Here is a 27997-nt window from a genome sequence, read left to right as displayed (position 1 = left end):
GGTCACTGACCAGAGAAAAAGAGAGGTGTGTGGATGCTTAGATATGGTTTGTATATCTAGGTTGGGAAATTACTCCTACTTCTATTGTTTCGTTGCATAATGTTCATAATGTGCATAATTAACCTTGTCCTTTGCACCAAGACACAAATTCTGAAATGGGCTCTACCAGGGAAGAATTGTTGATCTTGCTGTTCTCAGAGCTCCCCAGGCAAATCTCGCATCTTGTCTTTTCCTCTGATCTTGCACTTTGATACAATTTCTATGATTTGCCTGGGATTTTTTAAACCCTCAACTCCTGGAATGATCTGATTAGGCTTTCACCTACTTTTGAATTACATTTCTCTTGGTGCACAAAAACTGGAAAAAACAAACAAAATCAAAGGAAGGAAAAAAAACACTCCGTGGTTTTTAAAAAGTTGATTATCTCAAGCTTTGCCTTTTCTTTGGATCAGCCTTCTCCCCTTTCCCTTGCCCTGTTGTTTCTCTCCCCCTGCAGATGTCAGCCCTCAAAAGCCTCAGGCTGCATTTGGTAAAGGGGCAGGCAAACCTGGGCTCTGCATCTCTGGCACTGGGCCAAATGACGTTTTTAACCGTACGGCGTCTAAGCCCGAACGAGGACCACAGGAAAAAAACAAAAGAAAACAAAAACGGAGGTCCTGGGAGGAAGAGCGGGACGATGCCGAGCGGCGCCTCCCGCCTTCCCGCCCTCCGGCCGTTAACCGTTGAGCCCACAGCGCTCCCGCGCGCCGCTAGCCGCTCCCGCCGCGCGCGCGGGGCGAGGTCGGACCGCCGCGCAGGCGCACTCGCCCCCCTCGGGCTCCCGCCGCCTGCCCCGCCTCGGCGCGCGCCTGCGCAGCTGGCGGCGGAAGCGCCCGAGCGGCCGCCGTTGCCTTGGCGCGTGGGCGCTCGCGTAGGCAGGGGGAAGCTCGGGGGAGAGGAACAGGAAACGGGGGCGGGGCCGAGGCTCCAGACAGGGCGCGCGAGGCTGCGTCCCCCTCCCCCCCCCCGCCGCCGCTCTGGGCATGCGCAGGGGGAGGCGGACGGGTGCGGCAGCGCGCGGCGCATCGTAACGGCCGCCGAGCGGAGGTGATGCTGCTGGCGATGAGGAGGAGGAGGCGGCGGCGGAGGGCAGCGCGCCTGCGCGCGTAGTGGCCGCCGCCTCCGCAGCCCGGGGGGGACCGGATCCTCCGCCTCCTGCTTCTTCCCAACCTCCCCCCCCCCACCCCCCCGCGCTTCTCGCCGCCCGCGCTCGGGACGCTGAGGCCGAAGAGGAAGCGGCGGTTAGAGGTTTGTCCGAGCGATGGCGGCACTCGCGCCTCCCTGCGCCGCGAGGCGGCGGCGGCGGCCGCCCTAGCCGGGCCCGGCCGCGGAGCCGTTTGCCGTCTCGACGCCCCGTGCCGCGGCCTGTGGGCGTGGGGGGCCAACCCGCCCCTGACCGCGCCGCGGCCTCGCCCTCGCCCCGCCGGCGGGAGGCCCGCGGGGGCTCCGCGGCCGTCGTGTCCCTCCCTTCTCCCGCCAGGGCGCGGCCGCCGTTTCCCGCCTCGCAACTGCGGCTATAGGCGCCGGCGGAGACCCGCGGAGGTGGGGGGCGGCCTGAGGAAGGCGGCGAGGTGGTTGCTGCGGCCGCCTCGCCGCCCATGGCCAGCGCCGGCTGTCGGCGCGGCGGGGCGGGGGAGAGCCCGGCCGGAGGAGGGAAGCGCGCCTGGCTATCGGCGGGGCGGCCGCCGCCGGGCCTGGCCCTGGCCCCGGCTCCCGCTGTGCCCCGGTACTCGCGCAGCGGCTCCGTTTCACTTCCTTAGGGTTGGTGGGGGAGCATCTTTGAGGAAGGAGGAGAGGGAAGTGGAGAAATGGAGAGACGGGACGGCACACCTGGGTATCGGGAAGGAGCGAAGTGTGTTCCTCCTCTAGTACTGTGCCGCAAGCTGGAGCGGACTGCGGAGTGCGTCCTTTGATAGAGGGAGGAGGGAGAGGGGGGATTAGGGCTTCCAGCGTTGAGTGCTCCTCTTCAGCCCCGCGGGTAGGGGTGTCTGTAACGTGAATGCTTTTAGAGATGCCTGAAAGGACAGGTAGGATGGAGTCTTGCAGGAGAACAGCACTGCAGCGTACACTGCTGTTTCTTGTAGTTGACCACCTTTTCTTGCTGATATGTCTAGGTACGTGTACATATGGTATTACTACCCACAGTGACTTTTGTGGGGCTTCAGTACGTGTGGATTTGAAGATTCAAACAATTCTTGATGAACTTTTATACACTAAACATATATGTAGTAGAGAACACGAGATGGTTTGAAATCAACCATTTGCATGCATGAGATTTCCCAGTATTTAGTGTTTTTGTTTTTAAAAATACTTACTACAGGGAAAAGATATCTGCTGCTTTTGAAGTAACTGTAATTATGACTTAGATTTGTGTAGTGTTTAGTGCCTCATTTTTAGAGGTTTCCCTGCAAAACCATGGTTTGTTGTATGTTTTGTGTGTGTGTTTTTATGCTACTTCATGTTCCTAGTGGACCTGAATAGTATTCTCCTGCCCCACCTTCAGTTTATCCGTTTGTTTCAGAAACTACAATGCCTGCCTATGGTGGAAATCTCTCTGAGTGACTGGAGTTCACCTAAGATTATTTCCACTTGAATTTTGCTATGATGATGCTGTTAGGAGATCATTAAAATACCTTATCAGCTTAGTTTGGCTTCTCTTAAGTGTATTAGGAGAAACAGATAATTGTCAATACATGATTTATGTGAATACTTGAAATAACCTCATGATCTGAGCGTAGGGGTTGCTCCTCCTATCTAATGATTTTTGCATACGGAATAAAAAGGCCCAGTTATACAAGGTGCTGTGTAGCTCTAGCATCTTGCAGGAACAGACCAAAGCTGAGGAAAGGACTCTGCTGCTCGTTTACTCGGTATTTTTTAACTAAATTTTGGAGAGTGTGATTTTCTTTTTTCTTTCTTTTTTCTTTCTTTTTTTTTTGAGGCAGGCTTTTTAATTTTGGTCATGGGATTGTGAAATAGACCAAAACTGGTGCAAATCCTAAAATGGCTCATCCTTAATTTAGTTGCTGTTCCATTTTGAGAATAAATGGATGTGAATGAGGTACCCATTAAATGACTCTCACCTTTCAGGAAGTAATTTATGATTACTTTAGCTACACTAATTATTAGCCTAATTTCTTAACATAGAGATACTTGAATTTACAGTTTAAATATTTGCACTGAAATAGTGTGATGTTCAAGGGAATGAGGTACACTTGTGAATTGGAATTGAAGTTGTTAAAGGAAAAAGACTAGCTTTGCTAACGTTATGGAGTTCAGTGAAAATGCACTTGTTCTCTACGGTCATGATATATGGCTGGACCTGACTAGAGACATCCAGGGCTTACTTTTTTCAAATGTTAATTTACCAAAGCAGGTCAATTCTTTCCACAAGACTGAAGTGCCCTTGGGGATGGAAACTGTACCTATGCTCTACTTAGAAAGCCAGGTGCCACATTAAGTTGTTGGTTTATCTTGTGCTAATGTTATTTCTGGGCAGGTTTTCCCTTTGCTATGTAATTTCCTTTAGGAGCAGAAACACAAGAAAGAAACTGGTACTGAGGAGTACACTGTGACCAAACACACTTCCAGTCTGTAGCTTCTGTCTAGTTTCAGGAAGCTCATCTACCTTGAAGTTGTAACTCCTATCCCAAGCATAATATGTGTGGAACAACTTCCTGTAAGAAATGAAAAGTAATTTTCAAGATATAAACAATGTAGGAATAAGCTGGTCCTTTGAGTTTTTTGAGATTTCATGTCATTGTCTTATCAGATATAATCTCCTTGATGCCCTCAAATTTCTGGACTCCAGTGCTGTCAGTGATAACTTTGGCTTCAGGAAAGAAGAAAACTTCCAAGTCTGAAGCTGCTTCATCAATTACCTTTTTTTTTTTTTTTGTTTTGCTACCAAGGATGCAAATTTGACGTGTTACTTGGGAATGTAGAGCTCCCAACTTATTTTTCTTCTTCTTTTCCCATCATTAAGATCTGTTAGCTAGGTGTATTCGTTTAAATAATTGCTTTTAATCTTTCTTAGCATTTGTATTTGTGTCGTTCCCCTCCCCCCGCACCATTAGTTTGTATAAACATTTTGAAACATGTTGATTTGTAATTCAGCATAGCCTTAATATTAAACTTGGTACTTTCATTGATAGTGAGGCGGATCGCTGTCTCTACACACTTGAATGCTTGTGTAGTTTGGCATATGGTCGTTCAGTTCTTAATTCTGACATTTTATTATGTTAAAAATAGTGAATGACTCACTACTTGAGACGTGTTTTTTCTTGTGATTTGTATGAAGCTGCGCTTGGATGGAAACTGGAATTTGATGAAAAGTGCACAAAAGTAGCATTTAGAGCTTTTTATTGATTAAAACTTGCTGAAATGAGGATGTCCAGGCAAATAAGTCCCCCTCCCCCCAACACAGTGGTTTATTGAAGTGTTAATCCTAGTTAGTTAAGTTAGTTTCAGAGGTGTTTAGATGGCTGAAGATGCGGTTAGGAACCTGCCTGTGGAACTTTAATATGTCTTTGTTTCCCAGAATTTTATTGGAAGTTATGCATCTCATCTGGCTTACTTAATGGGACCTTTAGAAGAACCTATTTCTTTTACTAGTATCAAAATGTCTAAGTTATCTGAGGAAATGCATGCCTACGTATCTCTGTTCTGCCCTGTCTATTACTTGGAAAACTAAAGCAGATTTTTTGTATAAAACATAACAAAGCTTAAGATGACTCAGTTCAGTTGAAGAAGATTATATTATAGCTATGTCTTACATATTTCCTTGCTATTCAGATTGGAAATAATCAATAATCAAAACTTTTTTCACAACGTAAATTGAAATATAGCACAAACACCTCCATGTATGTAGTACGGTTTATATTTCTGTTTATAGAGTTATATCTCTGTTTATAAGTCTTTGTTTGACCTTAGAAGATAAATGGATTCAAGGAAGGCAGTTAATAGCACTGTCTCATAACTCATTAACGTTTGATGATTGATTTTTGGAATGGCCTAATTCAGATTTGAAGTGTATGTACCAGTGTTAAAGATACCTCATTAGAATAACTTATTCTAAAAGGAATAATTACTTAAAAGGAAACAAACCTTCTTACCCACTTGTCACTTAATGTTGCTCTCCAGCTTGATATGGAGTTACTTTGGATCACTAGGTGTGACAGTGTGCTCCTTCCCCCTCCCCCCCCCCCGACCTATCCATAAACAGCACATGGGCCGGGGGTAATTGAGCATGCGCCAACTAAAATCTGTCCAGTATGCAAATACGACTATGAGTCAATCATCTTACCCCATAAATAGGGGGCGGCCCAGAGCCCATTGAGCTCTCCTGCAGGGCAGTGGGCTGCATGGCAGAATCTCCCCTTGAGCAGGGACGCCTCTCAAGGTTACTTCTGGAGGTCGAGAGATTCCTTACCCGCAACAGATCCTCGGTAAGTGACTAATAGCATGCCAAAACTTTGCAAACTGTAAGTTACATCTCTGATTGATTGTGCACATAATACTTAGACATAAACTGTTGGCCAAATCTGGGACTAAGATTGGATCCAGCTGCCCCCAGACTCCTGGAAATCCTTTTCAAAGCCTCCCGACTCAGTGGGAGGGTTTCCTTGACACTTTCGTATGACCCTGTCCTCCACGCAGTAAATAACCGAGTAGACCTTGCCATTGATTGCCCTGTTAAATCACTATCTTACTTATGATTGAACTTTTGTTAAATAACTGTCTTACCTCAATAAAACATTGCTGCCTCTCTCTTACGAGTGGAGTGTATCACTCCTCACTCATCCACCTCACTGGGTAGCATTTTGGTTCCATTTGCAATCCAGTACTGCTGTAGCCTTCCAGCTGCTATTTACCAGCCCTGCTTTAGATAGCAGTCTTTCAAGAAGTTACCCAAAACAAGGTGGCATAAGAGATGGGTCATTGCGGTGGCACAGCGGTATTGAGGGAAAAGTCTTCTTCGTAGAACTTGAATTCAAGTATCATTTTTACTCTATTAGCATCATATGCTGAGCTCAAATTCTGACTTCAGCCATCTGTATCTTTTCATCCGTAAATGACAAATATCTACTCTGTAGTTGTTAGACTACACAAGACTGTTGATATTTTCAAGTTCATAACACCCCAGTGCCACTGTTTTTTCGATTAGCTGAGATTTAAGAGCTGTATGCCAACCAGGCATAGTGCAGTGGGCGATGTTCAGTTGGGACTCGTGAGAACTGAGCCTCTTAACAGTTCTCCTTTGGCAAGTATGTAGCTTTGGACAAATTGCTGCTTATTTTAGTGGCTTGTTTTTTCAGCCTCTAAGGTGACAGGGATGTTTCTCAGTGGCTCAGTTCTTCAGCCTCTAAGGTGAGAGGGGCATCTCCTTTAAAAATTGTCTTGAACTCTTCAGGGAGAGGTGTGAGAGAGTCAGGTAGTCTTGGAAGACTTTCTGCGCACAAAATGATGTTTGTACACCGCTTACCCTAATGTTTTGAACAAATTCACTTCTCTTTGTCAAATGATTATAGAAATAACGGTAATTTTAACAAAAATTCAGAGGCTGTTGACAAATTGTTCTTCTAGGAGAATTTAGTATCTTTCCAGTAAAAGGGAGTGGGAAGGGACTCCTGGCTTCTGTGACAGATGTGACATTTTATGTTCTTCAGCAAACAGTTATCACTAGCAGCAAAACACAGTTCAGATGTGGAAAGCAGGACCTGTGTATTTAACATGTGCTTCTTCCGACCAACTGAAGACCTTCCTAATGCACAGCATTGAAAAGAGGTTGTTTCAGATCAACTGTAAGCCAAGGAGTCCAGCTTTGTGAATTTACAGTTCAAAGGTGGTTCACATCCACATAAATGTTCTGCAACAAGAATCCTGTCATCTCCTCAGTCTTTTCTGTCACTGAGGGTCATCCTCAAATGTTCCATCTATTTATAGTAATTAATTTCACAGTTTCAACTTGTCTTCTGTTAGACAGGTCCACTTTTTCAGTTACCCACTGTCAGCCTCATGTTGCCAAAACTGTCTTCGATCTTACTAGCAGATGTGTATCATTTCTCCGTGGGATCCTTTAGTTCTGTTAGCTGATGACTAAAACTCTGTATGTTAAAGTTTTACTTTTTTTTCCCCATTTCTAGAGATTTATATTCTTTAAAATTGCATCAGACTATGAAGTTATGATATCAGTGACTTCTTAAATCTTACTAAGCTTTTAAAGAAAGTAATACTGAAGTTCTGCCTGAACAAAGCTTAATCCACCAGTTTGTATTCTTAAAACTTTACTCTAAGCCAGGAAAAACAATGCTGTGGATAGACCCTGAATACCAGCAGAGCCATGAGCTATTTATTTCTGTGGAGCTAACACACTTAGGAAGTCTGCGTGTCTTTGTAGCCATTTAAGGTTCAGTGCAAAATCTGTCAATGGATTAGGTTGCATGTTAAGCTATTATCAGATAACCAGGATAGCAGTCAGTGAGGTAGAGACTGGATGCGTATTAATTTGGTGAGAAGAAGATATGACTTGAAGAAAAAAGTTATTGCTTTAGATAAGCCAGTTCCTTGATGCACTTAGTTTTGTGACTTTGGCGTTTAACTGAATTTGAAACTCGAAGATCGGTATGATAAAGTCAGGAACTTCATGCTAATAGATGTTATTACAGGAGACGGTCTCTCTTTCATCTTCCCCCTCCCCAAAATATTAACACCTTTTCTGTTTTTTTTTTTCCCTCAATTAACTGGATTCACCTGAACAAACAGTGAACACTTTATTTTGATTGTTCTCCAGTTAAACAGCTAGTGAAAACTAAGAGTATGAGTATGTGTGTGTATTTTGTCTTTGTGTATATTTTATCACTGAAAAACAATTAGGTCAGTGACACTAATTTAGTAGTAATTAAAATGGCATTAATTAAGCATATCTGCTTTAAGTGAGTGAATTTGAAAGACGGCTGTCTTTGAATTGTGTTACAGGCAGGGCTCTATTGAAATAGCAGATCTCTGACATGGCTGGCAAGTAGTTCTTCAGTGTTTGTCTTGCACTAAATCTTGTAATTTTGCCTGTAATTTAAAGTATGCCATTTCAAGTAAGATGGATTTCTGCGTTCACCATTCTTCATGAACTACTGATAGCGACTTAGATGTTAGACAAATATGTCACTGATTGTTCCTAAATTTGGGAATGGAGAAGAACAGTGCAACATTAAATAAATCTTGAAGTACCTGATAGATGTGGTACTCTGGTATCCTTTATGATAGTGATTTTACTGTCAAAACTCTTCCATTCTTAATTAACGTTTCTGTGTTCACATGGAAGGTAAGATAAAACCTAACCCTTTTTTAAGAGAGGAAGAGAATTGTCCAAACAAGAAAACATACTTTTGGTAGTTTGTGGTCGCTTTACAAGCACTTTGTAAGTATTTTGACCCCTGCTATTCCATCATCCCTTTGCTGTTATTATCTGCTTTTTTTTTTTTTTTTCCTTCCCCCTCCTATCTATAGTGGTAGCGCTTATCTGGCTGTATGGAAATGACTTGGAACAAAGGCTAAAGTGGCATGTTAATAGATGAAGCCCTTCTGGAGAGAGCTGATGAAGCAAATAAGCTTTGGGAAGATAGGTGGTCAGGTTTTTTAATCCTTAGCTCAGGTTCTGCTTGCTCTATAGTAGAATGCTAGGGGTGAAAGGTAGAATAAATGGGTTTATGGAGATGTTGAGAGCTGAGTTAGGAAGTGATGGGCTGTTTAGGAAACTGCATTTATTTTTTAGAAGACCTCCTATTGATAAGCCTTATGTAGACAAAAATGTATAAGCAGTAAAAGAGCTGCTTAATATGGAAATGAAAAAAATGTGGCTACTTTACCTATGGTTGAAAGAGATATACAGGTGAACTCAGTGGGAAAACTGGGTAACTCTTGTAGTAGGAATAAAGTCTTTTCAAACCTTGTTTAAACTGTTCAGGGTTAGTAGCTGTGCTGATAGAATAAATTATCTTCATTCATGGATCTAGGTCTCCATGAGAATTTGTATACAAGCTCTTCTGCTTTACACTTCTTTGGGATGTTTTTATTGTTTAATTTTTTTCTCTTTTCTCTTCAAGAGTTTTTGTGCCAGTACTTAAGAACTAATGTCGAAGTAATTCTTCTAGGCAATCACTTTAAAAAAGGGTAACTGTGAAAGGGAAAAAATTGTCTGGAATAAGTATTAATGTGTAAACCAATTTTATTTTCCTGCTTTCAGTCACTCAAGTGCAGCCACTGATCACGAGATGTTACCACGAAACCTACCTCAGACTTCGCTTTTGCTCATTCATTTGCTGCATCATTGTAAGTCTCAACAGGAACTCTGCAGACGCTCTTGAAAGTCTCTGAACAGATTGTGACATCACGTCAAAGCATGATGACCTAACAGTAGGTCAAAGTCTGCAACGTTGATTCGGCAGTCCAAGATAAACTGCCTTTTGTTATCAGTATCGATTCTGAAGGCTACAGACCTCCTGCCGTTTCCTTCCCTGGTTACTTCAGAAGCGTTCAACTGACCTTTTCCTGGCAGAAAGATCTTGACTTTTCTCTCTGGTCCTGGAAACGTTAATGGAATACAGTCATGTCTACCCAGGACGAGAGGCAGATAAATACTGAATATGCCGTATCCTTGCTGGAGCAGTTAAAATTGTTTTATGAACAGCAGTTGCTAACTGACATAGTATTGATTGTTGAGGGCACTGAATTCCCCTGCCATAAGATGGTTCTTGCAACATGTAGCTCATATTTCAGGTAAGTATTCAAAGTGGGATCTATTAATTCAAGTAAATTATGATATCTGGTTTTAAGTGTAATATTACTTAATTGGTTAACAGTTAATGTGTTGCAGAGCATTTTAGAGATCAATAAAGCAAGTAATAAAAATCTAAATAACATAAATAGCAAACATCAGGAGTAAAATAAATTTTCTAGCATGTTGAGACTTTGGATAAATATTGTAGTTTTCTGCAAAAGCACAGAAGGAGATCACCTGTGATTGTTAGTTTTCTTTAGAGAGTTAATTGAGTGTGAATAATGAGTAAATTTCCAATTCTTCATACTTTTTTCCCTAGGTGAAATTTCATCTTTAAGTATTTGATCTTTTCTATTTTCCAGGACAGGGTAACTAGGATTTATTAACTTGACTATGGGAGTTTCATTGTGATTACTTTATCAGAAGTCTCTGCTAAAAGTAGGGATTGCCGTGAAAATTCATGGCTTTCTTTTCCGAATCATTTGTTTTTTCTCTATTCAGCAAAGAAGCGGGAAACTCTGCTCTGGCCCGAGAGTCTCGCTGCAGTGCAACAGTGCTGTGGGGTTTTTTTTGTTTTTTTTTTTTTTGTTTTTTAACTGAGATGCTCTTGCAATTTAATTCGTTAGCTCCTGTTTTCCCAAGTGTCCTGTTTTTCTTTTCGCTTACAAAGTTTTGTTAATGAGATCTATCCAGTGCTACTACTTTTTGCACATACCTTCATAATAAGTCCTAGAAAATGAGGCATCATGGATTTTCTGCATGATTAATCATTTTCGTTAGCACCACAGGATAATAAATCTGTTTGCAGGGAAGGAATTTTAATGCCTTGAAACTAGTCTTGGTGACATCCATGGATATTTTATTTTCCTGATGCACTGTGAATTATAACTTTTCTTTCCCAAAGAAGTTTTGCAAATTATGTTTTCTGGCTGAGATGGCCTCTCCATACAGACCACTGTTTCAAAGTGTTTTCTGTATTTTGTCTACTTTCTTGTGTTAGAGTGTAAACTCTTAATGCAACAAACTATTCAAGGGTTAATTTCATACTTTCACATAAATGTCATTTGCTTTTTTCTAGGTTCATTTTTTTTAAACTCAGATGACTCTGGTGCAATTTTTAGTAACAAATATCATATGATCACTAGATAGTGATTATTGCTGGTGGCCTTCTGCAGATGACATAGTTCCAACAGTCTATACAGTAACAGCCACTGGAAATATGACCAGACTTAGTGTAGGTGGCTAATCATAAAGCTGGAAAGCTGTCATGAGTCCATGCAGTGTCTTGCGTTAGAATATGCAGTCAGATCTCTTATTCTTATGTATTTATTATTTATGGAATGGGGTTCTGGCACTGGTTAAAAGAAGTATCAAGCTTGTGGTTTTGACATGTTCTGTTTTTCTTCCCTGCTTCGGTTTACAAAAAGATGTTCAGTTTCCTAAATTTAGCTTTGTTATGAAAAATTGATAGCCCTGAAGGAGACTATGGGGGAGGGAAGGGAGGGGAAGAGCATCTCCTAGACTGATCCAGCCTTGGGCACGAATATGGACAGCTTACCTTTTTATCTTTGTACTTGAACACTGTGCTAGCAGCAGCCCAGCTCTGGCATGCGCTGTTCAGCTGTGCCTAAGTGTGCATAGTACAGCCAGATTCTGTAACAGCTCCTTCTTACTTTCTATGAAGAAGAGAGTCTCTCCAGCTACTCGTGCTCTCTTGCTCACCTTTGGAAAGCTGCCTGGCAAGTTGAGACAAGATACTCACTTGGCCAGTCAATGACTCCTCCTAAAATGCAAGTTGCTCTAAGTAAAGGAACTTAAAAGAATGCAGAGAGATGGGACACTACTTTTTTTTCTTTTTCTTTTTTTTCAATCAGATGTTTTATGGTATGGCTTTGCTGAGAGAGTGCATCCCCATGTCCCATTCTGCTATGTAACTGGAGGCAGGACTACAGGGAGCACTTACCATCCCTTCTAACTTCTCTTACCTGTTTTACTTTTAAAAAAAATAAGAGTGAATTTTCAATATGACCATTAATACTAAATTTGAATGCATGTAAAAATGAATTTATTTAAAATGAATTTCACCCATTTAAAAAAAATATCAAGTACCTGGTTTACAGTACCAGAATCCAGTTCTTAACTGTGTTGTGATTAGAAAGCAGGATGGTTGATAAGTATACAAAGCATTACCAAAAAAACCCTTTTTTTTTTTTTTAAAGTTGCCTTTCTACTTTTCAGGAAGATGTAATAAGGATACTTAAGGATTCCTCCAGAGCAAGTCTGATACAGTTTTTTTTGGACACCGATTTTTGTCTGGAAACTTGAAGTTTACTGCACAATGTTGAGAGTGGTGTATAAGAAATGCTTCATCTAGTGCTTGTTCCTCTTTCTGGGCAGACTTTTGCCTCCACTTAGAGCATGCCTTTGGATGAAACTAAACTGTTAGTTGCATAAATCTGCTGCTTTTGTTTTAGAATCCAAGATCTGTCCGCATATGTCTAAGCGGTATTTTCTGGAAGATGTTTCTTCCCTCATATTATTACCTAACATAGCAAAGTTTGAAATTTCAGTCATTACAGTTCTGTGCTGATTAACGTAAAATAGTCTGCATAAATATGAAATACTCCTTCCGAAGGCACTGATGATAGTTTTTGAATGTTCTATACAAGTACAATCTTAAATGCTAGATGGACGCCTAAGGTAAATATTCAATGCCTGTAAATGCACAAGCAAAAAGGCGTATTCATCTTTTAGAGTGAAATCACTGAAGACTTGCAGGTGATAAAGAAACTATTTAAGATTGCCATGTTTATCATTGGTCCTTGTCTTAATATGTATATTTCTCTTCAGAGCCATGTTCATGAGCGGGCTGAGTGAAAGTAAACAAACACACGTACATCTGAGGAATGTGGATGCAGCCACTTTACAAATTATAATAACTTATGCATACACGGGTAACTTGGCAATAAGTGACAGCACGGTAGAACAGCTTTATGAAACTGCCTGCTTCTTACAGGTAGGAATGTTTATTTTCAGTACGAAATAACTGCTTCTAATCTGTGAACTAATGTTTATTTAATTCCTGTTAGACGCTCCTTTCTGTTTAGTTGTTTCAAAATACTTTTGTTCAATTTGCTCAGAGGTGTGGACAGCAGTGGTGTGGTAGATACGTTTTGTGCACACATCCCTCCTGACTTTAAGGTCCCTTTGGAGGTTGGAAGTAAAACAGTGCACTCTTAACATTTAGATAATTAGTTCATCAAAGGGACATCATCATAAGATGTACTTAATCTGTATGAATCAGTTAAGTCACTGCTGTATTTTTGTGTTTGTGTAGTATTTCAGGCCTAAACTCTATTGTTTACCTTTAAGTGCAAGTATTTTTACCTACTGCTGGTAAGGGAAGGAGTAGATTGTATGCAGCAATACTTGATGTGTTTTTTCTTTGTGTTGCAGGTAGAAGATGTGCTACAACGATGTAGAGAATACTTAATTAAAAAAATTAATGCAGAAAATTGTGTGCGTCTGCTAAGTTTTGCTGATCTCTTCAGCTGTGAAGAGTTAAAACAGAGTGCTAAAAGAATGGTAGAGCACAAGTTCACAGCTGTGTACCACCAGGAAGCTTTCATGCAACTGTCTCATGATCTACTGATAGATATTTTAAGCAGTGACAATTTAAATGTGGAAAAGGAAGAGACAGTTCGTGAAGCTGCTATGTTATGGCTGGAATACAACACAGAATCGCGGTCACAGTATTTGTCCTCTGTTCTTAGCCAAATTCGAATTGATGCACTTTCAGAAGTAACACAGAGAGCTTGGTTTCAAGGTTTACCGCCTAATGATAAATCAGTGGTGGTGCAAGGACTGTACAAATCTATGCCCAAGTTCTTCAAGCCCAGACTTGGTATGACTAAAGAGGAGATGATGATATTCATTGAAGCTGCTGCTGAAAACCCTGGTAGTCTTTATTCTTCTGTCTGTTACAGCCCACAGGCAGAAAAAGTTTACAAACTCTGCAACCCTCCTGCTGATTTGCATAAAGTTGGAACGCTTGTAACTCCTGATAATGATATCTATATAGCAGGTGGGCAAGTTCCTCTGAAAAACACAAAAACCAATCACAGTAAAAGCAGCAAACTCCAGGCTGCCTTCAGAACTGTGAATTGCTTTTACTGGTTTGATGCACAGCAAAACACTTGGTTTCCAAAGACGCCAATGCTCTTTGTTCGTATAAAGCCATCCCTGGTCTGCTGTGAAGGATACATCTATGCAATTGGAGGAGACAGCGTAGGTGGAGAACTCAACAGGAGAACTGTGGAAAGATACGATACTGAAAAAGATGAATGGACCATGGTAAGCCCGTTGCCGTGTGCGTGGCAATGGAGCACAGCAGTAGCAGTTCACAACTGCATTTATGTAATGGCACACAACTTGATGTACTGTTATTTTCCCAGATCGGATGCTTGGGTAGAAATGGCTATGAGACAGACAAGCAGATGTTTTGCTTCAGCTGCCGCTTTTGGTGACAAAATATTCTACATTGGAGGACTGCACATCGCCAGCAATTCTGGTATAAGACTCCCAAGTAGTACTGTAGATGGGTCTTCCGTAACTGTGGAAATCTATGATGTGAATAAAAACGAATGGAGAATGGCAGCTAATATCCCGGCCAAGCGGTATTCTGACCCCTGTGTTAGAGCTGTTGTCATCTCTAATTCTTTATGCGTCTTTATACGAGAAACCCACATGAACGAGAGAGCAAAGTATGCCACCTATCAATACGACCTGGAACTTGATCGCTGGTTTCTAAGGCAGCATATATCAGAACGAGTGCTGTGGGACTTGGGGAAAGACTTCCGGTGCACTGTAGGAAAGCTGTATCCATCTTGCCTTGAAGAGTCCCCGTGGAAACCTCCAACGTATCTCTTTTCACCAGATGGAGCTGATGAATTTGAGCTGGATGGGGAGATGGTTACTTTACCACCTGTGTAGCTCCCAAATTAGACTGTACAACCAATTCTGTGCTCAGTTATACTGAAAGAAATGGTTGTGAAAGAACAGGTTTGGAAATAGAAATGTTAAACCTGTCCTTCATGAGTTGTATTTTTATGCCCTACCTAACATTTGCAGCCATTCAGTATAAATCAGTGAAATGAGCAGATATGCTTCCATAATCTGAAATATTATTATCTGATAATTGAGAAATATATGTATATCACAAGCTTAAGCATCTGACTTGTCTAAAGAATTAATTTCTAGTTCTATAAAGTCTCGGTTCAGAAAATTAGCTTCAGAAAAATAGTTACTGTTTCTAGGATGATATGTCACAACTGTTCTGAAAGTATCTTCCAGTTATATTTGAACTACTTCTGGATATCCTACTTAAGTGCTAGTTATGTAACTGTCAGTGTGGCCTAATTAATGGACTGTGCTGCACTTAATACTAATATCCCTGTTGGTATAGTAATGCCATTAAAAGAAAAAGAAACAAATCCCATGGATCTACCTGTGGTAGGAAGGGTAGATCTTCCATTGTATGGTAACATGCAGGGCAAAATGACTGCAGGTTCAGTCAAGCTGTATTATTAGGTGCATGTATTCTATTTTCACTAACTTATACCTGTCTATTTAGAATACAGGTCTTCCAAGCAGCTGGTAGTTTACCAGGTGTGGACTTAAGTTGCTGGGCTTGCAATAGGAATTGTCAGCCCTCATAGTGCGGGTCTATGTGGAGCTTTAATCAGTAAATGTCTCCACATTCTGTATTACAGTAACATTGGCTCATGTATATTACTTCCTGCTGCTGATGTATTTTTCCATTGTAAAACAAAGTTTTAGTGTGGATTAACCAGGTCTTTATTTTCTGTTAATTTAATAACAAGCATTACTGTAGTGTGATTGTGTATAGACATCCCTTAGCTATCAGGTTTTTTTTTTTTACTTTTTTGGGGGGGGAGCAAACTGTTCAGGAATATCCTGTGCTCTGTGTGCAGGAGAGCAGATGACTAGTGCTGCTCTGGCATTAATCCCAGGAACCACTAGCCGTAGCGGGGCGCCGCCAATCTAACATGAACACAGGTGCTTCATGACAAACCTTACTAGCATGTTCAGCTGCATCATGTTCTGGCACTGTATTTTGAATGACATTAATTTATTAAAAAAGACTGAATCCAACTGAGTTTGGGTGTGCTTTGTGGTTGAGGTTGATACAGTTATGCCCCCCCGCCCCTTGCAGAAAGTGGTTTGTTAAAGACTGTTTCAAATAGTTAAGCTGCAAGAGGCTTGGAGGCATGTCCGTTTGTTAGTTGCATGTGCTCACTAGTTGGTCAAGAGCTGGACACTGACTGGACAAGTTGAACTGAGGGTTATGTAGGACCTACCCCCAATAGTGAGATTTCTGTAAATCGGCATTTTTGCAAGGACAAATTCTGCTCTATTAAAAGTGAAGAAGGCGGCATTAATGGAAGTAACAGGGAGACTTTTGCCTAAACTCAAAGATAAGTCTCCTAGTTTCAGACATTACTATCAACTGCAAATTTATTATTTGCTTCATATTCCAGATAATTGAGTTTTACTTAATTCCTGTTTATTATCCCAGTAAATACAACTGGAGCTTTCAACAGGGAAGGCACACTTTTGCAGCTGGCTGTGGGAAAGGGACCTTAGATTAGCAACCTGCCCTATATAAAACTCTTCCTCAGGCTTTGGCTGTGTATGGTTTTAGAATAATGAGAAGTTCCAAATGAGAAAGAGGCAAACCATTTTTATGGGTGAATCACATATTTGTTTGCATTCACTTCTGCATCAAACTTGACAGCTGAATTGCTTAGAGGATAAGAGTTGAAAAGGGACTTGGTGAATCCTTGGGAAACTGAAAGTTTCCCGCCAATGGTTCTGTTGATGTTGCTTTCCTGTGGTCTGAGACGTGAGGTTGCGAACCTGTTCTGTTAAAGGGAGTGTACGTTAGAAGAAAAACAGCTGAACAGCGATAGTGCTTTATCATGCAAGTTGGAAAAAAAATCACACACCTGAAGTAAAAGTACCAGTAGTATTTTGGTAACGCCAGCTTGACAGGACTGCTCTGAACTAAGTGGGTCATCCTCACCTTAGCTGAGTTGATTATCGAGTTATACCCAACCCCCTTAGGCTTTAGGTCACTCCTGAGTCCAAGTGTATATGATCTATAGCTCATGACAGCACACAGTGGCTGTGTTCTGTTTTTGAGAACTTTCAGCTTAAGTTTGAATAGGAAGTAGATGACTAACCTTACTTTTTGGCAAGAAGTTATGCATAAGATTTTGAAGTTAAGCATAGCAACTATAGGTCACACTTGTCCTATAGCACCTGAAGGATGATGCTTGATTTTATCCACTTTGGCACATCCTTTAAAATACAGGTGGGCTACAACACTTGTTGCTAGCTTATATTTTAGTATTATTTAAAATAGTCTGTTAGGTTGTATAAATCCAGTTAGTACCTTACTTCAGCTACTGTTTGTAATACTGTGCTGCAAGACGAGACTAGTCAAATCTCTGACAGGTCTCTAGTGTTTTTCTAAAGAAATCTTATTAGTTCACTTATTAACTATCATTGCAGTCGATATTCAGTCCCAAAGGACAACAGCTGTCAAAAGGCTACTGTCATGTCAAAGCTCTTTCCTTGCATAATTTGGGAAGGAAACTGTGCAGGCAAAGTAGTGCTATGTGCCTGAAAAACAGTCACTATAATGGTAGAATTAGAGAAATATTACTGTGGGAACAAAGACAACAGCTGAAAATATGCAGTTCTTATTTTATAAACAGAAGACAGACAATTAAAGCATTTACACAGTTCTAAAATAGTATCTTATGATGAAGCTTCAGTCTAAAGTTAGGCTACTGTTCAACCTGGACTTGGCTTTGAAGTGCATTTACATACAACATTTCAATCAATCAATCAACTTTGTTACCGCCAAAAGCATTGCTGTGTATGCTAAAAGTGAGTTTGCCTCTTTCTTTTCTGGTAAAAATGCTTTGATTTTTTTTTTTTTTAAAAAAAAATTTCAATTCTTCTCTCCCCTTCCTCCCTCCCCAAAAAAGAAAAGATCTGGCCTCCACTAATGATGTTCAATGCCTTCACTTTTTTTTTTTTTTTAAAAAAACAGTTAAGGCTACTTACCTAACTGCAAGTTTAATTTCTATTCCAAGGGGAATAACCAAAACTAGGGTAGTGAAGTGTGTCAAGCTTTATAGAAAACAGAGGCAGATAGATACTTAATCTTTGGGAGTAATATTTTTAAAGATAATTTTTAAAAATATTATAAAGCACTACCTGGTACTTCTCTTCACAATATTTCTCATGTCTCTTCTTAAAGCTTCTGTTAAGACATAGAAGCACCTGTACATTGTTCCTTAGCACTAACTGCACCTGTGGACAAACAGTATCAGCACTAAACTCATTAGCAGGCTCTTGGTCTTCCATTTCCCATTTACAGATACCTTTGAGTTGTTTTCTCTATTTCTGGCTCTGGATTGGAGCATGAAAGGAGGGCTGGGGTAGGCTTGCCCTCAGAACAAGCATCTTTCCCCTTTGTGCCCACTATTAGCCAGATGGATACAAAGTCTTATTTAAAATCTGTCTCACAGCACTTGCCAGAAGCACCGTTCAGCAAGGCAGAAGCTCTTACTCTGCTAGCAAACTTACAACCTCAAGCAGGAGTATTAGTTGCCTGAATAAAGTCCAGGGTTCACACACAGTACAGGCAGACAAGCTGATTCAAGATCTGTACATCCTCAGACGTCTCCCAAGTTCAGGTGAGAAAGGTGTTGGTAAGCAGCCTGAAGCAGGTGGTGAGGGGAAGATCTGGGTCGCTACTGAGCCACAGTCATTCTGGCAAGCAGGGAAGGACTACTGCAGAAGATGGGATGGGCAAGAGTGAAACAGAGAAATAACTACCTCTGTGTGCCTTTCTCCCATTCTGCTCTAAAACACATAGATCAAACTATAGAGGAGTTGGCTGTCCTAATTTGTAAAATTAGACACCTCTGTTTCAGCAAGGAAATGGTTTAAGCAGTGTCCATGCACCCCTATACTGAAGTGTTAAAGCATGACTCTTCACCTGAGATGTTAAGTCACCTCATGTCTTAAAACGGCAAATGTTATACTGAAGAAATACACGCATGCACGTGTTCTTAAGCACCTCTACTGAATTAATATGACTGAAGATCTAGTCAAACAGGACAGTAAGGGAAAGGATACTAAGAGAATGATGATGAAATGCAGACCTTGAAGTAAATTCAGAGCATGTGCTATCTTAGATACTAAGCTAAGTCCTGATGCTGAGATTTTCTTTAGAAAGTGCAAGAGGTTGCAGCTAACTTAGCTCTGAGCAGTTGTTCTTACTGAAGTTAAAAAAACGAGTTTCACAATGTAAGCATACACAGACATACTCTTCAGTCAACTTTAAGCACAGCCTTAAATATTTCAAAACACGTATACACAGTTTCTTAATAGAAGCAAAGGCCACTGACTACAGGTTGTATTAGGCAATGTTAGAGCTCATTTTTTGCCACTTTCTGGGATGCCTCGGCTTTTCAAGTTCCCCATTGTGTTTCTGTCTGCTTTTCACAAAGTATTTGAATTTAGAGAGAAGAGATGGACTAAGTTTGCTCAGTCAGTACTTCTGGTTGGTTTCATGTAGCATAAAAACGATATTACTCCCCATATCATTTTTAAGACAACGAAATAACTGTGCGCGCCTTCAATTTAGATAACCATTCTTCTTTCAGTCTAAACATACTTAGTTCATTTTCTTCATGCTTGCCTGGTCTAGAAAGCACTGCTACTTTCTCAGCAATCTAGATTCAGACAAGGAAAGAGGATTTCGTAGGTGTTCTCTACGACTGTTGAGGCAAACGGTAATCATGCTTTTGTCAATACTAGTCAGTAAATTCAGGCAGGGAAGTAACAGAGCAATTTTATTTTCTATCAGTTATTTTTGGAATGTAACATTACAACAGGAGCAGTCTACGATTAAGCAATGGTTTTATTTTGACCACACACAGAAGGTAAAGTATTCAACAAGCGAGCTAGACTTCCAAGCCCCATCACAGCAGAGTTAAGCTACCTTTGTACAGATACTATGCAGATGTATCACACCACTTTACAGTGAATAAAGCAATCAGAATAAAATTAACCATTTTGATGACACAAGCAGAAGTAATCCATCTGCAAATTGTTTTACAAGTCCAAACAGTAATTCTAATGTTTGATAAAGAAGGGGGTCAAGAGCACAAACCTGTCAGAACTAAAGTTCTGTGCCTGTTCTTTTTAAATCGGTCTCTCCTCCGCTATAGTATTAAAGACTCAAAACACCATGAAGCAACTCTCCATAAAGCTTTAATCACATTACAGTAATGCAATGTTTCTGCCTTTAAGGAATACTCTCCACGTTGCCCTTTTAAATAAAAACTAAATACCTGCAAGAAAGCAAAATTACGTCATGCAAACGATACAATGCAAGTCTGTTTTTCGGTGTCTTTAAACAACTACGTGCGTATGGTCAGAGTAGTAGACAAATGCAACAGTCTTTCAAAATATAAACTTCATCTAATTCACATCTGAGTATTATGCAAGGGAGTTAGTTTCTGCCTACTGGAAAGAGTAACTTACCAAATCATTCTCAGCTAGTTATGGTGGCAGAATTACAGTAAGAGTTTTTAAATGAATCTTTAACGTATAGCTCACTGTTGCGGAGAGCTAGATAATGTAGTAATTTACTCAGCATCCTGATTTGGACTAGATGCCACAATCCACATTAATTGCATATCATTTTGAAGTTTAATGTAGTTCAAAATTTTACAGTTCTATCTAAAATTCTTACTGATGTATGAGCAGCCTACTGCCTACTGAAGACTTACCATTTATCAATGAATAGTACCAAAGGGGAAATATTTGTTAGGAAAAAACAATGGTTACACTGCATGATCCACTGGTCATAAATTTGCAAAAGCAACATCCACAATGAGTTTAAATGGAACACAAGTTTCAAGACGACCGATCATGTATTACAAGCATCTACCAGTATTAAAAACAGATACCTACAGTTTCTTCTAGTGATATTAACTTCTTAAAATAAAACATCTTTTTGAGCAGATAGAGCTTTGAACAGGCTCGATGTATTTATTTTCAAGCAGCACAAGAGAAATTAAGTACATGTAGGTTCATTTACCAAATCACAGTTTCTATATTTAAAAAACTGCATTTACACCTTCACTTCCACAATTAAATACTGCCACATTCGTTTCTCTGCTTGGTAATAATTTCTACGGAAATAGGAAGCCTATTGAGGCAAGATACTAAATTTAATTACGAAGGTGCTTGAAACAGATGTACAAGGTTAAACAAGTGCAATTTATTAGAACACTGATCTAAAAATTATACTTGTGATACATAACATTTCAGAAAAAACTGGTGTTCGGTGTGCACAAGAATTCAGGTTATGACATTAAATGATTAATGAAAAATGCTGAACATTTTAGTCCAATCAAATATTAGGTCATCAATACTTTGTGGGTTTTTGGGACCTACATCTTGTATCTATATACACTCAGTAGGCAGTTCCCCAAACCCCGGCACATACAAAAAGCAGAATGTGATGCTTTTCACCCCAGAAAGTCAAGAGAAAAAAGAGGTACTATTGTACTAACTGTAACTCAGTTATAACAGTGACAGCCAGAAATGTCTTTGCAACATGCATCATGACCGAGGTGTAAAAATAATTACACTGCTTAGTCATCATAGGCAATGTCATCAATTCATTTAGGACTCTATATTCCTTGCAGTGAAGGAAAAGATGTCAGGGTCTTTGAAATGGAAGTTTGACTGCATTAATCTTTAGGGGTAAGTAATAATGCATGTAGTGGAAATTTAAGAACAGAGAGGAGAGGGAAGTAATACGCATTTCTTTCGGATTTATCTAGAGAGGTTACAACAATTAAAGAAAGTAGTGAACTGTAAGAGCTTTTATTAATCCGAGTAGCTGCATGCCCAACTATAGCCCCAAAGTAAGTTTAAGTGACAGTCAAAGAGCAAGCACGTGCATTAATGAAGATCACTCATTACGAAGATCACTTCGCCTCCATCCACTGCAACACTATGAATTCACACCTCAGTCCAACTTGCTAGCAGAAGGGCGATTCTTAAAAAGACAGAAAACTAATGCAAGTTTTTTATTTTACCGCTTGTTAAATGTAGAATAAAGGGAAATACTCTTTTATCAGGCTGCCTACGTTTGTCTCTGCAGAGACAGCTGGCAGAGTAGGAAAGAGACTGCTGAAAGATCTGTCTGGTCTTCCTGCCTGATGAAACGCTGTGAAACATCAGAACAGACTCCCCATGCAAAACAGCAAGCAGCCAGGCATCTGCTGCGCACTGCGGAGGGCACCTCATTCTGCCTTTCCTCAGACAAGTCTAAACAATCTTGACATTTCCAAAATTCCCGGGCCAGTGAGGGAGTTAGTGGGAGCGAGGGGAATGCAAAGAGCTAACAAATCAGCTGTACAGTGTCAGGGCGGAAGGGAATTCTACAGAAGGAGTCAAGGTGAAGAGGTGACAGAAACAAGGGTATTAAAAAAGGACCCTGCAAGTCCCTGTTACTATACCTTGTACGTGTAAATCCCAACTACTTGCCTAGCTCTTGGAACTCACCATCATGAGCTCCTGAGCCTACTGTGCCTTGGGTTGCTGAGGTCAGTTTTACAAGTGCTTAAATCCTTTAGGCCATATTCAGTCCTCACTACAACATGAAGCCTGACCACCCAAAATCCAGCCAGCAGATAACACAAAGTAACAATTTCATGAAAGCAAGTAATTTTCTCATCTGCTGCTGAATCAGAACGCTCTAGAACCGTCACGACCAACCGCATCCCTATTCTGATTTCACCAGGGCTCTTCCTGCAGATCAAGTATTCCTTAGTCTTTAAAAAGACACAGATGTCTATTATAGAGTTGTGGAAGAGAACAGAAGAGAGCATCAGTCATTTTAGAAAATACACATATTATACACAGAGACCAAAAGCAATAGTTACACTTCTACAGGTACATTTATACTTGTATGTCAGAAGCAGTAGATTAGAAGAGCTTTGTAGAGGCATGATTTGCCCTTTTCAAAGTAAAACTATTTAGACTAGCTGTATACTTTCAGGTTTTCCATGGCTGATCTATCTGTAGCTTGTCCTGGAAAAAAATAATGAAGGCTTTTAAACAGATCTTGTCTTTCCAAATTCAAATTGCTTTTTGAAGCAATAAAGCTGCAGATTAAGTTGCCCGACAGTGACTACTTGATACAAACGTAGCTTTTCTATTAACTTTTCAAATGCACCTAAATAAACCGGAAGTTAATTTCTTAAAACGAGTTACATTAGGATCTTCCTAGTTATCTCTTGTACCACTGCTGTATTTTGTTCGAGGAACAGAAGAAATAACTATAACTTGAAATCTTGGCCCCAGAAAAGAGCGTGGCAGAAAGCTGACATACCAATGAGGCAATAAACTAAGAGGGTCTTTTAGCGTATACAGCTGGAATATTTGATAAGGTAATACAGAAAGCAGTAACAGCTATCACATGGGGATGTTAGAAGATGCATAGAGGAATTCACTTTTCAAGAAACAGGGAATAATCTGTTTCAGAAGTAGAAAATGTATGAAGTAGAATATGCTTGCATAAGGAAGACACTGCATGTTATATATGAAATACAGCATTATGCCACATCTTGTCATATGAACTATTGTATTTCTTCACGCAAGGATATGAACTGAGCTGTTCCAGTTACTCTCTCAGTTCTGATGTTCCTTCCCTTATGAAAAAAAACAGTTATCGGAATACAACATTCCCTGAGTAAACATAGAAAATCTATATAGCCGATTTTCATTTGGAAGAGTCTTCATAACTTTACTGGCAATAAAAATGTTCAGAGTTTGCCACTGTGTTAGTTTTAGGTAATTTTAATACTTTGTATTCATATGCATGTAGTTACATTTATGGTGTAATTACATCCTTATAGCTGATTCTATCCCAATTTGGGAGAACTTTTTTTTTTTTTTTAAATACTTTTTCTGAAGAGATCGCTCCAACCAGACTCCTACTCATGTCCCAGGGTAAAACACAGCTGAAACATACATAAAGTCAAGAAGGCCTACCGCACAACATCAAAAAATACTGATTTCACAACTGTCACACAGATTTGTGGACGCAAAGAGTTAGAGATAGATTAATCTAACAACTGTATATGGCTACAGAGGAGAGAGGGAAAAAAAAAAAAAAACCCTCAAGTCAGCCACAGTGTCACTTTGCACCATGCTGATTTTAATTTGCAGATGAAAGTGAGAAGGTTCCACCTGGCTTGGAACATTTCAAGGGTTCCCACCCATACACCTTTTGCAGACATGCTCTCAAATCTAACCTGAAAGAGAAATCAGTATTCATACTCTGGTTATTTCTATCAAGAATTCACAAACATTTGGCTATCTGAATTGAAAAATATAGCTAATTTACATAAATATCTTCAACATCCAAGAAAACGTACAAATCTGAAGTTAAACACATTTGGCTTGCAACAAGCCCTGTTTGCTAATGTCTTTATAAAGGCTCAGATTTAAAGAAAAGTAGTCATTTTAAGCACAACCAATATGCCGCAAATGCTATCCCGTTGTATGGAAACACTCACCGTTCGTCTAGACTTCTAGTGAAACTGAATGATAACATTCCACAGCTGTTTGCAAGCAACATACGCCTCATTTTGGTCCTGGACTGCTAGTCTCCACTCCTACATTTTGAAGCAGTCTTTTTACAGCTCGGAGAAGCCACTGCACCTGAAATACTCAGCAGCACTGTGCAGTAGCATTGCTCAGTCCCCAAGGTTTTGTGTTGACTGTGTTAAAGTGGAAAACCACGATGACATGGCTGATTTTGCACTTGTGAAGGCTCCTCCAACTGATTGGCCTGCATTATAAAACAAAAGAAAGAGGGTCAATAATTGTCATGTTTTTATATCTTGTCACTACCAAGCCCATAAAACTGCACAATCAGTTGTCTAATTTGGGATTTAAAAATGCAAGTCCCCAGTCTGTGTCATAGAACATTCACAGAACTCGAACGTGGCAGGCCAGCAGAAACGGCCTATGTTTTGCTGGAGGACTTGCTAGGATCTAGTGTTGAAAAGTGTTCCTGGCCAGAGCACACAGCAGCGAAAACAGGAGCAAGACTTCAGCGCAATGAAAGAGCAAGCTAAACAGTTTTCAGCAAAGCTACTAGAGAACAGCTACAGGACTCTTCAGCTGGTGGACTCATGTTCTCTCACGCTGCACGACGACAACCTCATGAAGGTTCCGTGTTCAAGCACAGAAACTGCTTTTCCAGAAAACTGCAGACTATTGCAAAACCTAGAGAGACTGACATAAGGTCTTTCAGTGATTTCAGCCAGCTCTGGATAGTTTCAAAGCAATATAAGAGTGAGAATAACTGAATGCAGAAGGCAGTGTTGCGGTCTAAGCATTTGTAGAAGACATGAAAAGCTTTTACTAGAACATCTCCCTTCTCATGTTCCTGTCCAGCTCACGTTGGAAAAGAAACTTATGCTAGTTTCTTTGGCCTAACTGCTTTTCTTTCTACTATCATGCAATATACAGGGCCTCAATTAGCAACTTTGCTCCTCAAAACATTGCTCTATTTTGTATGTATGTTGTAAAGTACACTTCGATTAAAATGCAATATAAGCAAGATATAGGATGCTTCTACAAGATCGATAGTGCCTAGATCCAAACTATCTTTGAATAAATTTCTTACCTACAGCTTTTCCTGTTTGTACAACATTTCGGCTAGTGGAAACCATCACGTTTCCAATCTTCTTTCCACGTTCGCTATTTTGCACTGAGCTAAACGAAAGAGATACGGAAAACTGTTAGTCAACTGACATATTATCATCTCTAATTGTAAATAAACTATAGAGTTAGAAATATCTTTTTTTTTTTTTACAAAAATATATACAAAAATAAAATCAAGCCCATATAATTATTATATTGGAAGTATGCATCTCATCCACACTGATCAGTTAGGCATAGAACAAAAAAAGCAAGCAACAATAGTTCATTCTTATAAAACACACTAGTACCTTTCCTAAATGTTTACTAAAACGCATTTATGTTCCAAATTACAAAAAAATCAAGTTTATAGAAATTTTGGAAAGTCTTAGCTCTAATCTGTAAGTCTTAAAGGAGAAATGTGTGTTCATGAAGAGTCATTATTCATTTCTCTAAACAGAGTTTACTTTGTATTTTGCTTTTAAGATGTAATTTTTGATCAAGTATAATTTAACTCTCATGCTTTTGTTAAAAAGAGAAGTAAAAAAAAAAAACCACACACCCCACACACACAGACACTACCATCATTTGGAAAGGACAGCACAAAAGCAATTATCTCTATTGAACAAATGCAATCACTTGAAAATAGTCTCATTTAGTTTTAAATTATAAAATTAAAGTTTCAGACTCATTTCATACTCTGGAAACCTATTTATGTAAAACTCAACAACATAGCTATAGAAAAGCATGCCACATTCTCTTCCACTTCACAATTTTCTAGGTTAATTTGATGAATACTTTCAAAATCTTCAGCGTAGAGGAAAAGCAGAAAGAACAGAGTACGTCCCCAGAACAAGTTCAGGCACAATTTGCAAAAGTAAGTAATTTGGATGAGTATCTGACAGGCAAATTCCTTCTGAGGAATAAAGATACCGTTATAAAAATATTTTTATTATTAGAGACAACTACTGATCCTCTCACATTTGTTTCAGAGTACCAGAAAGTGTTAATATCTCCCCTTTAAAAAAAGGGGAGGGGGGCACTTTATAGATATCCTGCATCTTTCAGATTACTAAACCTTTCTATAAAGGCTACGAACCACAATAACAGTAAGAGTTATAGTAAGAGCTGCTATCAGCACGTGCCTTATTGAAGGCAATTACCTTGAGAGAGTTCTTGATTCATTTGCAATTCTCAGTCTCCATCACAGAGGTTTAATCTCTCATCGGTCAGCAGAAGCAACAAAAAGATGCAGTGGGCTGAGGTCTGAACCTTTTTGCTCCTCAAGCTGCCCTTTCATGTTAGCAGGAATTTTAGGTCTACTCAGAGTGCGTTGAAAGTAAGTTTACAGTCAAGGCACATGCAGAATTAGCAGTGCATATGTACCGCTGACTTACAGGCATCTTATAGAACCAATCTGCTTAAATGTCTACAACAAGTCAACTATATAGACGGCACCACCGAATCTCAACAAATCCAGCGACTTCTATCACAGAATACATTTTACAGTCAGCATAGCTAAGTGCGAGAAAACAACCTATTTTGCATGATGGCTGAACAAAGAGAAACAGTTGATTGCAACTGTAAGACTGAATTTTGGCTTTAGTTAAGAGCTGTACAGCTGTGAGAATAACAAGTGCCACTGAGGCCAGTTTTAGACTTGAATATTATAGGTAAGAAATGACAGAACTTAAAGCTAGGACAGCGTTTGGTGCAGTAAGAAGTTATAGCACATGCATTTTAAACTTCTGAATCGCAGAATCTGAGCCATAGCCTCAGTACATATACAACGGACTCCAAGAGAGAATTTTTAGAACTGCCGCATTAAAAAAAAAAAAACACCTGAGAAAATGCACAAAAAAAACCCCAAAAAACCCAAATACTAATTTCTCCTAACAACTGGACCCAAAGCCAGCACACAGGAAAAAAGACTGATAAAAGTTTTAATAGCTTTGATTTACAAGGATTCCTAATAGTATAAAAATAAATATATAAAAGCCTTATAACTGCAAAGCAAAAATCAGGGCTCCGTTGTGTAAAGATTAAACAAAACAGTGTATTAGCACTATTTTCCCCTATTGCATGCAAACCGTCCACCTTTTTATGTGGTGAAGTTTTGCAAGAGAACTTCAAATACCGTTTCATGTACATGGGTGATTCAATTTGTTATTTTGTTTCCTTCACCATAGCAAGAGCTACACCGTTATAAATATTTAACTTTTTTTAAAGTACATATTGAAATACTATATACTTACTGCGACAATCTTAACTTAACATCTGATACAGAGTATTGTCCCTGGAATGGATGGCTGGAAGAGGGGAAAGAAACCCAAAAAATATATTTAT

General features: G+C 39.9%; 2 protein-coding genes across 8 annotated transcripts in view; one reads left to right on the top strand and one right to left on the bottom strand.

Moving 5' to 3' along the window:
- Positions 1–912: 912 nt before the first annotated feature.
- KBTBD2 (kelch repeat and BTB domain containing 2) lies at positions 913–15988 on the top strand. 2 transcript variants are annotated; one of them, XM_068935849.1, is made up of 4 exons: positions 913–1287; positions 9281–9813; positions 12665–12830; positions 13271–15988. In XM_068935849.1, the coding sequence occupies exons 2-4, from the start codon at positions 9644–9646 to the stop codon at positions 14804–14806; spliced, it is 1872 nt and encodes a 623-aa protein (XP_068791950.1). In that variant the 5' UTR covers positions 913–1287; positions 9281–9643; the 3' UTR covers positions 14807–15988. The 2 variants fall into 2 exon arrangements, with proteins under 2 accessions (XP_068791950.1, XP_068791951.1); XM_068935850.1 differs by lacking the exon at positions 913–1287 and adding an exon at positions 3947–5486.
- A 3765-nt stretch (positions 15989–19753) lies between these two features.
- The window catches only part of AVL9 (AVL9 cell migration associated), a 46324-nt gene continuing 38080 nt past the window's right edge, over positions 19754–27997 (bottom strand). For 3 of the 6 annotated variants that reach the window (XM_068935845.1, XM_068935848.1, XM_068935847.1), the window contains exons 14-16: positions 27907–27960; positions 25638–25726; positions 19754–24794 (exon numbers count right to left, since the gene is read on the bottom strand). In XM_068935845.1, the coding sequence (XP_068791946.1) occupies positions 24700–24794; positions 25638–25726; positions 27907–27960 (238 nt within the window). In that variant the 3' untranslated portion in view covers positions 19754–24699. The remainder of the gene's footprint in view (positions 24795–25637; positions 25727–27906; positions 27961–27997) is intronic. The other 3 variants (XR_011139752.1, XR_011139753.1, XR_011139754.1) reach the window with 3 other exon arrangements.

The sequence above is a fragment of the Struthio camelus genome, chromosome 2 (genome assembly GCF_040807025.1).
Source record: "Struthio camelus isolate bStrCam1 chromosome 2, bStrCam1.hap1, whole genome shotgun sequence".
Lineage (NCBI taxonomy): Eukaryota > Metazoa > Chordata > Aves > Struthioniformes > Struthionidae > Struthio > Struthio camelus.
The sequence above is the reverse complement of the archived record's forward strand: the minus strand, read 5'-3'. Positions and strand labels throughout refer to the sequence as shown.